The sequence below is a fragment of the Caenorhabditis remanei genome, chromosome X (assembly GCF_010183535.1).
Source record: "Caenorhabditis remanei strain PX506 chromosome X, whole genome shotgun sequence".
Taxonomy (NCBI): Eukaryota; Metazoa; Nematoda; class Chromadorea; order Rhabditida; family Rhabditidae; genus Caenorhabditis; species Caenorhabditis remanei.
Genome location: NC_071333.1, coordinates 13,764,925 through 13,780,522, shown reverse-complemented (window position 1 = coordinate 13,780,522; position 15,598 = coordinate 13,764,925). Strand labels below are relative to the sequence as shown.

Sequence of the window (15,598 nt, the reverse complement as noted above, 5' to 3'; positions counted from 1 at the left end):
TTTCATTGTATGAAAATGCGTGAGTCTCTTTGAGGCGGTATCAATATGACTGGGTTAAAAACAATAACGGTAAAAAATAAAATCAAGTACAAGGAACAAAAATGGCTAGTGTTAGTGAATGGCAAATATGAACAGATAATCAAATCAATATGTTCGTTATAACCCGAATATATATTAGTGAATTTTGAAAATTATTGATAGAATCCAAGACAACGGTCAACTGCTTTCTTCCAAATCTCGAAACTTCTGAGAAGACCTTTCCTGGATTCCAAGTTGGGGGTGAAGACGTCATCAATGGTAACAAGTTGTTTCATTTGTTCCTTGTTCCACAGTCCTTGTGAGTAACCAGCAAGCATTGCAACTCCACGTGCAGCAACATGATCTGATTTGGTCATTCTTTCGACTGGACGTCCGAGAAGGTTAGCAATGCATTGGCAAATGAAGTTGTTGTTAGACACTCCTCCGCAAATTCTGAAATGTACAGCAATATTATGAATTTTGTGATCTTTGACATTTTTGTTTTACCTGACTGGAGAGTTTTTGTTTACGTAGACTTCTGACTCAGCAGCTGAGTAAATTTGATAAACTCGGAAAGCGATCGATTCCAGAACAGCTCGGATCCTGAAACAATCATGTTTATTTTCAAAACTTTTTTCTAGTTGATCAGCTATTTTTTCCGAATTGTTGTGTCTGTTTCGTTGGTTCCTTGGTGCCCTTATGTTGTGGTATTGTTTACTGTATACACCTTCTGTATCACACATGTAGGGTTTTATTCCAAAATGAAAAATGTACGAATTCTCACGTCCGACATGTAGTGAAAACGCGTCTTGCGCGTAATCAGAAATCCGAAATTCTCTGTTTGATTTCAAACTATATAATTGACATCAAACCGATTTGGAAACCACAGTTTGTGTTGATCACTCACTTTTTTCGGGTGATTTTCTAATGGTTTTGTGATTCGTAACAAGAATGTAGTTCAGTTGATTTCTTAAACTATGCGAACGATGCGGAAACTACGAAGCTACAAAAATAAACTAGTGTGGTTTGCAGAACATGATATGCATACGGTTCCTGGTTAATACTGAGGAATGGACTAAAGCCGGAACTAAAAAATGTTTAGATTGTTCTTTTTCGTCATATTCAGATGCATATTATTTCTGAAACTTACATGTGCTTTTTAGTAGCGTCTGGTCGGATGCCGAGGAATCCGGAACAAGCCGTTTCGTCATTAATAGGTGTCTGAATCCCACAGAATGCTGGAACAAAGACCACTCCATTTGAATGCTCAACAGACATAGCAATATCGGATGTTTCTGTTACATCATTGAATAGACCAATCGATTGTGCCCAATGTAAAATTACAGCTGTGTCATGGGCATTTCCCTCGGCAATGAAATCAGTTTCTCCGTTAATTCTCCATCCGACAAGTGGATATAATCCTAAATCACATAAAATCAGTCATAGAATTGTCATCGTTGAAAGTTCAGTGTCAGAATCACAAAACACGTCTTTTCATAAATCACATGAGATCAGAAAAATCGTGTCCTCCAATTCAACAAAAGAATTTCTCACAAAAATCAACACCAGATAGCATCTGCGCGACGCCGCCCTTAGAGGGGCAAAAATCGGCGACAGTTCAGAAAGATTAGAAAGATATAGAATGTAATGACAAAGTACTACTCACCAGACATGGATGCATATGGAGTCGTTCCAGTGTGAACGTTCACGAATGTTCCAGTTCCTAATGTGATTTTCACATCTCCTTTCTCCCACGTTCCGCATCCGAACATTGCAGCTTGTTGGTCGGCAATCTGAACAAAAAAATTCCAATTTTATTCACCAAAATTAGTATCCCTACAATTGATGATATTGTCATTTCACTTCCAATATGTGAACGGTCGATGATCGGCTTTTTGGCCATGTCACTGAGATTTGAGTCGACGATTGGAGAGAGCATATCAGTTGGGAATCCGATGATCTTCATGATCATATGATTGTAGGCGCCCTGCAAATTAGTCAAGTAAGGATACTTGTCTCTGACTTGTCGAATCTTACAATCCACGGGTCAAACATTCCGGATGGAGAGATATTCGAAGCCTCCACACAAAGCGTATTGCTTTTTGACGATCTCATCAGCAACCATGTCTCGAGTGATCCAAAACAAAGGTCTCCTTCAGCTTTCATTCTTTTCAACTTCTCAGATCTGTTGATAGTGACGATGAGTCTATGAGAAACCATTCCTCCGAGAAATTTGAGTCGTTGAGCAGCAAGGAAACGGTTTTTCCTGGTGAGGAAGTGAAGTACTCCTCCAGCAATGTTCAATCCTTTCAGAATGAAAGAGTTATTGAGTTGGTGACATGTTTTGTTGGCTCTTTTGTCGTTCCAGCAGATAATCCGTGTCTCTTCCTTTCTTGTCTTTCTGAATCATGTTATAATTTAGTTTAGTCACCATTTGCACTATTATCTCACTTGTTCCAAAGGACAATCGAGTTTCGTTGAGTGCAAAGACCAACATTGACATGTGCATTGGGTGGGAGGGTTTTATCTGAAAATAGACTTTGCGTTTTATCAAAAAGTCAACTCGGAAGAGTCACCCCATCACACACTGAACTAGACACTAGTATCACAGAGAACACCAACACCAGTTTCTTCTGACCAAGACCGTTTAATGATAAGAAGATGGGATAGCCATATATAGAATGTGGAACAGCTGCTGTCAGTTCAACAAATCAAAGAACTAGGTGTGGCTTTTTGGAGGACTCGAATTTCTTATTCCGCTCGTTTATTCTGATTTGTCAGCATTGCAATTTCTTGGCTTCGCTGATCTTTTGGAAATTTGCAACCGGTTTTCCTATGTCCCCGATCAAATTTTCACACCATGCTTGACCGGTCAAACTAAAGTACAGTATCTTTAAAGATCTATTTCAAAAATCGGAAAAGGGTGTGGATAAACTGTCTCAGATCAGAAAGTGAACTCTGTCATAAGATATTTAGTTATTATTACTATCATATTACTACACAAAAGTTTAACCAGACATGCTGTGTTTTTGATCTCGTAATCGTTGGACGATCATCGAAACGTGACCTCTCTTATATCAAATATCAAATAATCATTGTTCTTTGTTTACTGTCTGCATCAAAATGGGTGAGTTGATTTTAAAAAAGCGGCAATAAAAAAAAAAATCGTGCTTACTCTACAGGTATTTGTACAGAGTTCAGAGTTTCCCCCATCGAAACTAGATACAGTGCCAGCGATCACTCCACGTGACTAATCATTTTGTGCTCACTTGTCATTTGATTGCAACATATGAAACAAGTGCATAGAAAGACCTAAACCAACTCACAAACTCTTTCGATAACCCGCAGAAATTGTTGAAACAATTGCTCCGGCTCAATTTCGACCAGAACTTCATCATCGTTTCCCGTAGAGTAGATAGTGTTGACCTGCAACGAATTACATACGATTACCACACCAAACTGATTAGAATTTGATTCGAAACTCATACCTTTTCTTGATAACTGCCTCGTTCTTCGCAATTCGAGTCATACAGTACTGAACGGATGGTCGTTGTGCCGATGTCCACTGTCAGAACGTAGTTTTCGCCGTAGAGGTCCATTGTTTAGTGTTGAAGTGCTGGAAATGAGATGAGTCAAGGTAAGTACGTTGAACATCAGAAACGGATTGGGGGAGGATGACCAAATGAGAAAAGCGACAGACTGATTGGGAGGATGAAGGGGACAATCTTTAAATATCCAACAAGGATAAGTTAATACAGTCTAGTTTTGAAGAAGACAAGAAAGAAGACGTATCGAGGGACAACCCTAAAAGAGGGTGTGTATGTGTGTGTGCAACCGAAAAGAGCGTCTCGTAGTTGTGCGACTGCAAGAAAAGGCGGGAAAAGGGCGAGAGGTGTATGGTGAGAGAGTGCAAGACGCAGACACACTGAGAAATTAATAGATGGGTGACTGTGTGTACAGTCGGGTTTTCTGTATAATTAATGAGCCATTGTGTCGTGCGGGAAAAATGGAAATAAAGAAGGGAAAGTGTTGTCGGTCACTCAAAAACAAGTAAAACGAGTATTTCAAAATTGAAGATCACGCTGGTACTCAATTGTAGTGTGAGCTTTGTTTGTTGACGATAAAGTCGAGTTGTTTTGAACAATTACTTGTTATTGTGCCCAGGGCCTTGATCACAAACGCGCTCTAATGAAAACCTGAAAATTCTATTGTTTTCTGAAATGACGAGGCCGAGCAGCTGAGGTTTTGAAATCATCGCCGTTTTCATAGAAACCAAATAAAAATTATTTATTAGTTTAAAGCAACAAGACAAGATTCAAATTGCGAAATGACGAAAATCAGAAAACAAGGAAACAGTATCCGTAACAACACTGAGAGTGTTCAAAATGCACAGAAATCATTACAGGCATAATATAAAAAGATTTTGAGTAATATTATATAAGATGCCACACAACATGAGAGCAAAAATAGACCAAGGTTTCCCCTCAAAAGTTGAACCTGTTTAGTCACGAAAAGACCCAGAAAATTTGGTTTGTTAAATTAGACAAAAAAGGCAAATTTAAAATATCACCGACTAGTTTTTGGAACGAGCTAGTCATATGTATCTCAGTCAATAGTTAATAACACATAAGCGTCGAGAGGGAAAAGAAAAAGAAAACAAGATTAATCCTAGGAGGTAGATGTAACTTCGCAGTAGAGTGCTTATCCCCAGTTGAATTTGAAGGAATAGTCACCACCACCGCCGCCATGACCACCACCGAAGTGATGGAATCCGTGTGGAAATCCGCCACCAAATCTGAAACAAAATTTTTCAATAAAATGTATAAACTAATTTCAATGTTAGTATCAGGTTCTATCGTTTCTGCTTACCCTCCATGATGTCCACCTTGTCTCTGAGCCTCAGGGTCCAGTGGGTCAATTCCTTGGTCAAATTGGGCACGCTTTTCTGAAAAGAATCAAATGATCAGAACCAGAATCCAATCATTCAGACAAGACTCTATTTCCTTATTTGTTCAGATTCGTAATGTTTTGATACGATCTGAATAGTACAGACACTACGTCATGAGGGAAAAGGCTGATCGCAATGATACAACCACGCCGGGTAAGAATGTTGATCTGATACCATTTTTATGCCAGCTAGATATTCTCTCTATTCTGTTCAATCCTGTCTAAATAACAGTTTCCATATCTAAACAAAGAAATTACGGTAAAGAACACTAACCCTCGTCTTGGAGAACTTCTTTGGCAGCGGCGATGTCGATGAATTTCTTCTCGGCCTTCTTCTTCTCCTCCTCATCAGAATAGTTGTCAGGATGCCATTTCTGTGCAAGCTTACGGTAGGCTTTTGTGATTTCTCTCTTGCTGGCTTTTCGCCCCACTCCAAGAATCTTGTAGTAGTCACGTTTTCCAGCTTGTGTCTTCTTTCGTTTCGCATGTTCGAGTCCTTGTTTCGCATCTTGGTGCTCTGGATTCACTTCGGTTGCTTTCTGGTAATCTGCGATGGCTGGAAAAACAGAATTTGTATTCAAAGGTTAATATTGATTTAATAGAAATTACCAGCATCATAATCCTCATCAAGAATGTGAGCTTCAGCTCTCTCACAAAGAATGTCGGCATCTGATGGATCCTCTTCCAAAATTTGATTGCACTCAGAAATGGCTTCACTGATGTGTCCAGCTTCTCTCTGACATCTATTTGTGATTCTGAAGACGTTGAGTTGCACGGAAGGAGTTGGGTCGAATTTCATCGTCTTTTGTCCTTCCTCGAGACAAGCCATCCAGTCGCTGTCGGCCACCTTCTTCTTCATTGTTTCTGAAAAACGAGAAATGATATATCGAATTGATGAAGATGTTGATACCAAGGGATTTGACTACTTTCCGGAGCTTCTTGTAGAATGGGTAGCAGCTTTTGTGGTCTGGATTGAGTTTCAGACACTCTCGAATGACACTGAAACATTTTTATGTGAATGGAATAAATTTCGATACACAAGGAAGTCTTTGGAGACGCCACTTTCAAACGACCTATAAATTTGGTTGTAGGTACTTTCGACCACGGCAAGTCCATATCTGCAGTCAAAACCTAATAAATGTCTCTGCGAGCCGAGCTATGAGATTTGAAACTTTTCATAAGGATAACCTTTTTCACGTGGAATTCCGAAAATCGGCAAATAGTATAAGCAAGATATTCTCATATTTTTAACGTTCGAGCACATGTAAACCGCTGGGGAACACAAATGGAACTGCGTGATGGCGTATATACCGCCCATTTGGAATCTCACGTTAACAGGATTAACCATATGAAAAGTTTGAGCTCTCATAACTCGGCTCGCAGTGACATTTAGCCGGTTTTGATGGAAGAAATAGACTTCCCGTTTCGAAAATGCCTATAACCGTAGTCATAGGTCGTTTGAAAGTGCCGTCTCCAAAGACTTTCCTTGTCAGATTAATAACCATTGCACCGATATCTCACTAGCACGGTCTAAATCACTCACTTCAATGATTCTTCCAATTCTCCAACAGTGTACAGCAACTTCGACGTATCAAACATAGTATCCGTGCTATCAGTACTGAGCTTTGACACGATTCTCATATCATGAATGGCCTTCTTGAGCTCTCCTCGTTCCTCCAAGCACTTTGCACGCATTCTGTACAACGACGCATCCCATACTTGGACTTCAATAATGTGATTGATGTATTCTTCCACAGTCGAGCAATCTCCACCAGCAAATGCTGACTTAATTTGATGACGGAGTTGTCGATGTTGTTCAATGAGTGCAGTTTTCTCCTGAACTTCAGTGTTGGAGTTGTCGTGGTTTAGCTGAAAACGTATTTCATTTTTTAAGCAAATCAGCAGGTTTCGCAGCTTACCACAATGTTGTAATCATTCTCAGCAGCTTCTAACTCTCCTTGCTTTAGAAGAATGTTGGCTCTTTGAAGACGAGCCTGAATTGCTTTGTTTATTGTAACTAATATCTAATGTTTAGATAATTGGAACCTTGTATCGAATGAAAAAAAACCAAAAGTAGCGACTCGGCTAGTAATCACAACGTTTTAGATTGATTTTGGAAGCACAGTTTTCATTTTTGGCTAAAACTACAAACTTACTCCATAAAAGTCAGGTTTCAACTCCAATACTCGTTCCAAATCAACAATTGCTGCTTTTCCACGTCCCATTGCTAAGTAGGTCGTAGCTCGTCGGTATACTGCTTGATAACTCTTCGGGTCAAGTTCGATAGCAGCGTGGTACTGTGTCAGTGCATCGGCAAATTGCGCCTGTAACAAAATTGTTTAGTTTAGAAAAAAATTGTGTTCAGTGAACTTACTCTGGCCAAAAACTGACTTCCCAACTCCAGATGTTTTGCGACTTCCTCAGCTGTTCCCGCAAATGCTGTGGCTGAAAAATTTTTACGATTTAATCGATAAATCCAACATTTAGATGCAACTTACCACATAAACTTGACCACAAAATCAACATCCGCTGATATAACGTCATATTGTCGGTTAATTATCTGAAAAAAATAACATGAGAATTTAGAAAAAGTGCGTTTTGAAGACGAAACAGAAGAAGAAGAAGAAACACATGACAAATTGGTGTTCTAACTAGGTCAAGTAGACTAGTTCAGAAATTATTTGTTTCCAATATGGCAATTACTTTCTCTTCAGAACACTACTAGGCAGACATGTTTTGGCATTCAATTGGGTTGGGAAAACGTTTAAAAGTTGAATAAAATCGTGGCCAATCGGGGTGTGGGACGGGAAAAAGAGTCGATAACCAATGCGAATAGCGGACGTCGACGTCTGTTTGTGCTGTAGTTTCTCTGCGCCTCTTCCGACCCTCACTATTCCTATTACTAACACACGTCAGCATAAGAGAATTTATAGTTTTTCATACGTGGCTTTCTGAAAATCAATCTGAACTGCTGAATATGAGCAAAAGGAAATCAATTTTCAGAAAATTATCTATTTCTCTTGGAAGTTGTGAAAAAGAGATAAGATAAATGTTGAAGGACATACAGTTATTAGGCTATGGTCCGCAATTGTGCGTCATGGTGAACCGCAGACAAATAATTCACCTGCAAAACTATATTGGCGAGATACAGATAAAGTTGATAATAATTCACTAATTTCAATTACAAATGTGTGGTGAATTTATTTCAGAGTATGAACTTTGTATTTTCTTTGTAATTGTGTCACGTTTTTCCTAATCATGCGAAGAGTTCTGCTACCAATGGAGAAACGAAGATTCCGGCGTCTAACCATCGTCTAGCCAGACATCGGAAGGACCATTTTGAATCCAAGGAGCAAACATCTGATATCTAGTTGAAAAAAGTTTCTATTGATTTCATTCCGATTTTTTTCTGAAAGTACTCTGTATTAATTCTAAAACAGAATCTTTGAACGGAGGACGAACTACTAAATATAAAACTGTAAAAGCAAAACTGATATTATTTTTTCTGTGAAACTCTGAAATAAAGTGCGAGTAGAAAAACATATAATAGAAATTGTTCATTTATTATAATAAGGAAGCTAAATAAATATAGTAATTAGCAATTTAACTACCTCAAAATCAATTTCAACAACAACGATGGGATTTAATTCCCATTATTGTTGTTGAAGTCGATATTGAGGTAGTCCTCATCCGATTCACCAGTGAGTTGTGGAGCTGGAAACCCACATTCGATCATTTCGGCTCGCCGAATCTTATTCATCGCAACGCGGAGACGGATCAGCTCTTTTTCGAGAAATTGGTCCATCTCTCTTCGATATTCTAATTCTTCGATTTCTTCTGGATCCGTTGGTGAACTGGGGTTCTGAAAAAGAAAATATTTGGATAAAGATGATTTGGTTTAACAACTAGGTCAATAATTTTTTGTTCCGATTTCTGAAAAATAACTCACGGCGTTGTTGCAGAGTGCGACGATCTCAACTGCTGCTGGAGTATAGCCGAATGACTTTGAGGTCTCTCTGCTCGGCATTGTGTTGTGGCAAGAGGATCCATCGCCTAAAAATATTATTGATTGCAGAGGGGAAGAATCGAGGAATTGATTTCCAGAAGATAGAACCACGCGAAAATGACCCAAAACAACAGAAAAATGAAGAGAACAGGATTAAAATGATTAAAATTAATGAGAGGGAGTTCTCGAAATCTTTGCGGAAACACGAGAAAGACTATAAATAGACATTTTTGACAACCTGGCTATAGTGAGCTGAGGAAGATAGAAATAGATGAATACGTATGATGAACGATGTTCTCAGTGGGGACGTGCTCGACTTGTATTCTCAGGAAACCTCAGTAAACCTCAAACTTGGGTAATTAAACCATTTTATTTAAGGAATAAGAAAAATATCATTAAAAGATAACAATAATAATAAAAAGATTAAAATCAAAAATAAGAAATAAAATTCCTACATAACATAGGAAAACTGTAAGGAGGCTAAAAGAGCCTCCTTTATATACTGTGCTGTACCGGATGCGGTGGCGGGGGCGAGGGGAGGAAGGAATTCAATTAAATCTAACAAAGATACCAGATATGTTTTGATTAAATAAATTGAAACCTGTGAGACGAATAGTGATTCATCACACTCCCGGGGTTTGGGAAGAATGGGGGGGGGGACCAACTAAAACAATCAACTGAAGTTAACTGAAACTGACTGATTGATTATTGTGGTCGTTGTCTGCAGACACTCCTGTGGTGTCTGCCGCTGCTGTTGCAGTAGTAGCACTGCTTGACTGGTGGGCATCTGTGGTTTGGTGCATTGGGATGTGGACGTAGGCATCTGTAGCACCTTGACCGTTGGTCCAATCTCTCCCGTCTGGCTGCCGTGGTCGAGTATCTTCGGCATGTGTCGCTGAGGTGCTCCTCCAGGCAGAAAACGCATCTCACTGGGAAGCTACTTCCGGTTCCTTGTTGAGATCCTAGATGGCGGTTTCTTTCTTCATGTGGAGAGTGCTGGCGTCGACTGTGTGTAGGCTGAGGTGACGGACTTCTGACTCTGACTGGTGACGGAGATCTTCTTCTGACTGGTGACGGAGATCTTCTTCTGACTGGTGACGGAGATCTTCTTCTGACTGGTGACGGTGATCTGTCCAATTGGCATGGTGACGTTCCAGTTTCTTTGAAGACGATTCTGACTTGATTGTCTGTGCTCGCAGAGGCTCCCGCTGTCTGAATCTCTTCTACTCTGCTTAGCCTGTATTCGAGCAGTCTTGCCATTCTTTCGAAAAACTGTTCGTTTTTGAATCCTTTTTTGATGTCGTTTTGAACCACATCAATCTTTTTCTCCACAGCTTCAGACGTTTCTTGAATCTCTTCGATTTTCAGTTCCATTGTGTCTGAAACCTGCTGAACAGCTTTCCATCCCACTTTAAGCAAGTTCGAAAACTCGACTCTCTCTCGTTCCACGTCCTGTTCCAGATATTCGAGTGACTTTCTTTCTTCTGCCACGTTAATTCCGAAATCTGCCATTTTGTTATCGACCAGTTCTTGCTCGCCTACTCCAGTTTCAACGAGCAATTGTGCAGTTCTTTGTTGTCGTCTCAACTCTCTGATCGCAGCCTGTGCTCTCATGAGTGCACTGTCCATTTTGGTTCTCGTATCTTCGAGACTCTGGAACAACTGAAGTTTATCCTTGGTTTCCTTCTTGTTCCTGAGCTGATCGACAATCCTGCTTTTTTGGAAAATGGCTTCTTCGACCGCATTTTGCTGGATTCTGAACTTTTCCTTGAATTCTCTCGCTTTCAAGACCAATTTGTTGACGACTCTCTCGAATGGTTGCTGTCCGTCATCGAATTGACTCATCTCTGAAAACTGTTCAGCTAATTGTTTATCTGGATTCCAGATAGGACTGTTTGTCGTCATGCAAAGCAAATCACAATTCAAACACATGCGAGAGATTAGAATCACGAATACGGTTGATAGCAAGAAGACTGTGCATTGGCTTTGATCTGGTAATTTGACTCTGGATGTATTGAAGTTGGATGATGGGATGATGGGTTGTATGATCATCTCTGATTGATCTGGTTGTTTGCTGACTTCTTGAATTGGGCTGGTTTCTGTGCTATTTAAGCTAGATGAAGGTCTGACTTCTTTCTTGCTTTTGCACGACATCGCTGCCCAAAAAAATAAATTACTCTCATCAATAGTCTAATCGGCATCATTATGCACATCTTGATCATCTTGCATACTGAGGATAGAATTTTGCTTCCGGCCGACATGATGATAGCGTATGTCGCCAAAAATCCTACTCCAACGATGATGAGTGCTATTCCGACTGTTTTGACGTAGTCCAGATAACTGTCAATCAGGTGACTGATGTCTGGGAAGTTTACTTCTGAGTACACTGTCGAGTCTCCATTCAAAATTCGGTAGATTGCTGTCCAAATCGATCCCGAAAACTTCAGCACTCCTGTGATTTCGAACTCTTCGGTCTTCTTGCTTCCACAGTCAAGAACACATATTCTCTTGAATTTCGCCTTGTCTGAGAAGAAAGTGATGTTCGTATTTGTTCCTTCCGGTGTGCATGGGATTGTGAATACTTCTTCTCCACAATCCACGTTTGCCATCGTTGCCGCATGCTTGGAACTGCACCTGATATCCACTTGTGTCCCACTTTCACAGCTGTAGCACCCAACTGCATGGGATGTTGTTGCGTGACAGGTGTCTGCTGATCTTATTACTTTGGTTTGCCATAGCTTATTTATCTTCAAAGTAATTGTCGTCGAGATAGAGTTTTCTGTCCGTGCCATGATCTTTTCGTCATCGGTTTCGAATCTCCAGATTCCTTTTTGTACTGGTAATCTTCGATCCACTGTTTGGAATAATGTATTGACTTCATCATCTTCACAGTAGCAATTCATGACTGTTTCTGCTGGAGAACATGTACACTTCTCATGTAGGGTACAATTTCCTGTTGATCTTTGACACTGAAAACTGGGCATCTGGTTTTCGATCCACGTGGCTGTCTGGTTTCCGTTCTTCAAGAACCAACTGTTTAGCACTGGCGATGATGGTATTTGCATACTGTTCACGGTTATAGTGATATCCTTCAGTGATACCACTTTTCCAGCTTGGACCTTGATCTCTTCGGTTTTCGCGAAGTTTTTGTATGAATTCAGTGAGGTTGAGACGACTTGGATCCTGGCCACTGGCATCGGAATCCATGCATCGGAAAATTTCCATTTTATCCGATGATCTTGGTTTGGCATAAATCCTGTAGAAAAGGCATCCTGAGCTCAAGTAGAAACAACCGCACCCAGCTCCTCCACATGATTCCACACATCCAGTGTTTCCAATCTCTCTGGATTGAGTTCAACTGAATCACTTCTTCAGTGAATGTTTCACATTTCTGATCTTTCTGGTCCTCATTGCATACTGTTTTGAACTGTGTCACCACGTCAATTTCTTGACAAGATTGTGCAACTGATACCGTCCACAGAATGATAGTGATGATGATGAGTGGTTCGTACCATTTCGGTCTTTGGAATCTTCTTCTGAATCCACATTTTTGGGCAACTGTCCAGAATCCATTGTAGATGCATCTGAGAATATTCCATCCTAGCCTGAACGGTGCACCCAATGTTACTGATGCCGTGCAAATGATGTGAATTAGCATCAGTGATAGAAATACAGCTGCTGAGAGTCCAAAAATAGCAAAATACATACTGCATTCTGGATTCAAAATGTTGTTGAAGCAAAACGTGCAATCGATGGTATCACAGAAGTTTACTGCTGGGCAGTCTACTTCCCAAATTGTCAAAGATTTTCCATCGTTCACTTTGACTGTACCATGATGTGGTTTCAATTTCAGTTCTGGTGGAAACCAAACATCAGAATGTTGTTGACTCGTCCATTGCATTCGTTTGCTCGTAGTACAGAATCCTCTGATACATGCTTCAAACGATTCCACGGTTCCATGAATTCTCAATCCATTATTGACACATTCCACTGTTGACTGTGTCGCTGATATTCCGCTGATCAACATTAGTGTTACCATTGACACTAGGAGTGCATTGGTAGGAATTGAAATCGTTGGTAGACTCCAACTGGTTTCCGGCTTTTCGTGGTAGTTCACCGGCTTTCGATCTCGGAGATTATACCTTGGCTGTTTCACTTCTTGGGCTGTTTCTGGATCTTTTGTCGTTGATTCAGATACTTCCTCGGCTGGTTTCTCTTCTTCGTCCAACTCCAGTGGCACGATCATGTTGATAGCTCTGTTGAGAACCTTTCCATTCCTGGTTTCCAAACGGATTTCACGAATCACATCGTCTTTGGACTTCACCAATTCAGCTACTTTCGCCATCTTCCAGTAATTGCGGGGCTGGTTTTCGTCTAGTAGCAGAACAATCTGTCCAATGTGAGGAAGTTTGCTGTTTCCTTTCTTTTTATCCATTCGAACTCTGTGGTGTTCTCTTAACTCCGAAAGATACTTTGTGCTCCATTCCTTCCAAATTTCTTCCGTTGCTTCAACAGAAGATCTGAGAGCACTGATTGTTTCCTTCTTGGTCTGGATTGCTTGAAGTTCTTGTGATGGAAGATACTCGTCTTCATCGTTCTCTTCAACGCTGTCTGTCCATGGAACGGTAATCTTCATGTCTTGACTGACGAAATCTGATGGTCGAATAAGGCGAACTGCATCAATGTCATCTTCAGGAAAAACCAGTGGGCGGTCATTTATTGATGCCTCTACCTCCTTGATGGACGTCTTCAGCTCTTCAAGAGTCAATCGGTTCCTCCTGTTGGCTTTCATGAATGCATGCTTCGATGTTTGCACCATTCTCTCATAAATGCCACCTTTCCAAGGAGCGTACGGAGTGATGAAGGTCCATGAAATTTGCTCAATTCCAAGAAACTCTTTCACTTCCTCTGTCAGCTCACATTTCTCAGTTGCTTCCTTCAGAATTTTCTGTCCGAGCACAAACTGAGAGCCATTATCTGAGACAATTCTGGTTGGTCGACCTCTCGATGCAATGAATCGTCGCAGTGCCATCATGAATTGAGTTGTGGAGCAGTCTGTGACGATTTCAATGTGGGTCATCCTTGTTGTCGTGCATGTGAAAATAGCTCCGTATGCCTTTCCATCTGAACTGTCCTCTTTCTTGTAAGTGATTGGTCCAAAGTAATCGAGACCAGTATTTCCAAACGGTTTCGATCTTCGCACTCGTGATTCTGGAAGTCGTCCGAAGTCCGGATACAAAATTGGTGCTTTCCTCATTCTTTGGCACGGCACACACTTTCCAATGAACTTCTTCACTTGTTGTCTCAACCTGACCATCCAAAATCGTCTTCTGACTGCGTCGATAGTGTGGTTGATTCCGTTGTGGTACTTTCCATGCATTTCTCCAATGATGAGCTTTCCAATACTGCTGTCTGGCATGATCAGTATCGGAAACTTGGTACTGTCCTCCAGTTCGGACATTTCCATTCGTCCTTTGCAAACAATGAGTCCTGATGAATTCTTTACTAGTCCCAAGTTTCCCAATTGTTTCAACTGTTTTCCTTGGAATAGGTTCTGCTGGTCTCTGAGGAGAACTGTCTCTGCTTGCTTCAATTCTGAAGCGGTTAGCGTGCCAGGTTGTACATCTTCACATAATGCTGGAATGCTCTTCTTCAACCTGTCCTTGGTCTCTTGGTTCAGCTTTCTGGATGTCAAATTGATGAACTTCATTGTCCAAGCAGCAATCCTCTTCATTTTCAGATAACTGTTTGTCACGGTACAATCGAATACTGTTGAACCTTCTTCAGTGTTACTTGCACATCCCAGCGAAACTTCGTCTGCTGGACTCTCAAACATCTTCCTGGATGTTTGCCACTGTGCTGCGTCGGTCGATAAGAACTGTGGACCTTTGAACCAGATTGTCTTTGTCAGTGACTGACTGTCCACTCCTCTGGTTGCAAGATCAGCTGGGTTTTCGTCCGAAGCCACATGTCCGAAATGGATAGGAATACCGTACTCTCTGATCTTTTCTGTAGCTTGATTGATTGAATGCAATCGGTTTGTGACGAACACGCCAACTTCTCTTCTTCCTGGAGCACTTTTCAACCAATTGAGAGCGATCATGCTGTCGGTGAAAACCATAACTCTTTCCACCTTAATCTGACCATCTTGAAGAGCCTGGATGACCTCAACTGTCTTGTCCATTCCCATCTTGAGTGCTTGAGTCTCTAACTTTGGAATTGTCCATGACTCTTTCAATGGTTTGACTTTCGACTTTCCCAATAGAAGATGGGCACCATTTTTGTTGACGACATACAAGCAGCAAGCTGTGGCGTCTTGACTCGCGTCCGTGAATGTGACGATCGTGTTTGGACCATTTTTCTCAATGATGTGACGTGGAAACTCGCATTTGAAACCATTCTGTGTTTCCATCAATTTTGTCCACTGTTGATCGTGTTCTGAGTTCAGTTCAGTGTCCCATTCGTACTCTTCGCTCCAGAGCAATCTTTGGAATAGCTTCATTTGGAGCATGATTGGTGCTAGCATTCCCAATGGATCGTAAACTCCGGCAATTGTGCTGGAGACTGTTCTTCTTGAATTCTTCAAGTTCTCTTCCAGATCCACTTCCATTGTCATTTGGTCGGTGT

At 40.8% G+C, this 15,598-nt stretch overlaps 3 protein-coding genes across 3 annotated transcripts; all 3 read right to left on the bottom strand.

The window, feature by feature from the left end:
• Positions 1-191: 191 nt before the first annotated feature.
• GCK72_024728 (uncharacterized protein) lies at positions 192-3,617 on the bottom strand (the record flags this gene model as incomplete). The annotated part of the gene is made up of 9 exons (XM_003118029.2): positions 192-471; positions 526-621; positions 1,169-1,439; positions 1,685-1,811; positions 1,859-2,005; positions 2,056-2,419; positions 2,470-2,545; positions 3,345-3,444; positions 3,507-3,617. 9 exons carry the CDS (start codon positions 3,615-3,617, stop codon positions 192-194), a joined length of 1,572 nt encoding a protein of 523 aa, XP_003118077.2.
• A 1,102-nt stretch (positions 3,618-4,719) lies between these two features.
• GCK72_024727 (uncharacterized protein) lies at positions 4,720-7,491 on the bottom strand (the record flags this gene model as incomplete). The annotated part of the gene is made up of 10 exons (XM_003117945.2): positions 4,720-4,813; positions 4,888-4,963; positions 5,240-5,521; positions 5,575-5,829; positions 5,876-5,964; positions 6,509-6,834; positions 6,885-6,959; positions 7,122-7,289; positions 7,340-7,410; positions 7,464-7,491. The coding sequence occupies 10 exons, from the start codon at positions 7,489-7,491 to the stop codon at positions 4,720-4,722; spliced, it is 1,464 nt and encodes a 487-aa protein (XP_003117993.2).
• A 1,117-nt stretch (positions 7,492-8,608) lies between these two features.
• On the bottom strand, positions 8,609-8,992 carry GCK72_024726 (uncharacterized protein; the record flags this gene model as incomplete). Its single annotated transcript, XM_053736013.1, has 2 exons — positions 8,609-8,827; positions 8,915-8,992. The coding sequence occupies 2 exons, from the start codon at positions 8,990-8,992 to the stop codon at positions 8,609-8,611; spliced, it is 297 nt and encodes a 98-aa protein (XP_053579579.1).
• Positions 8,993-15,598: the final 6,606 nt, after the last annotated feature.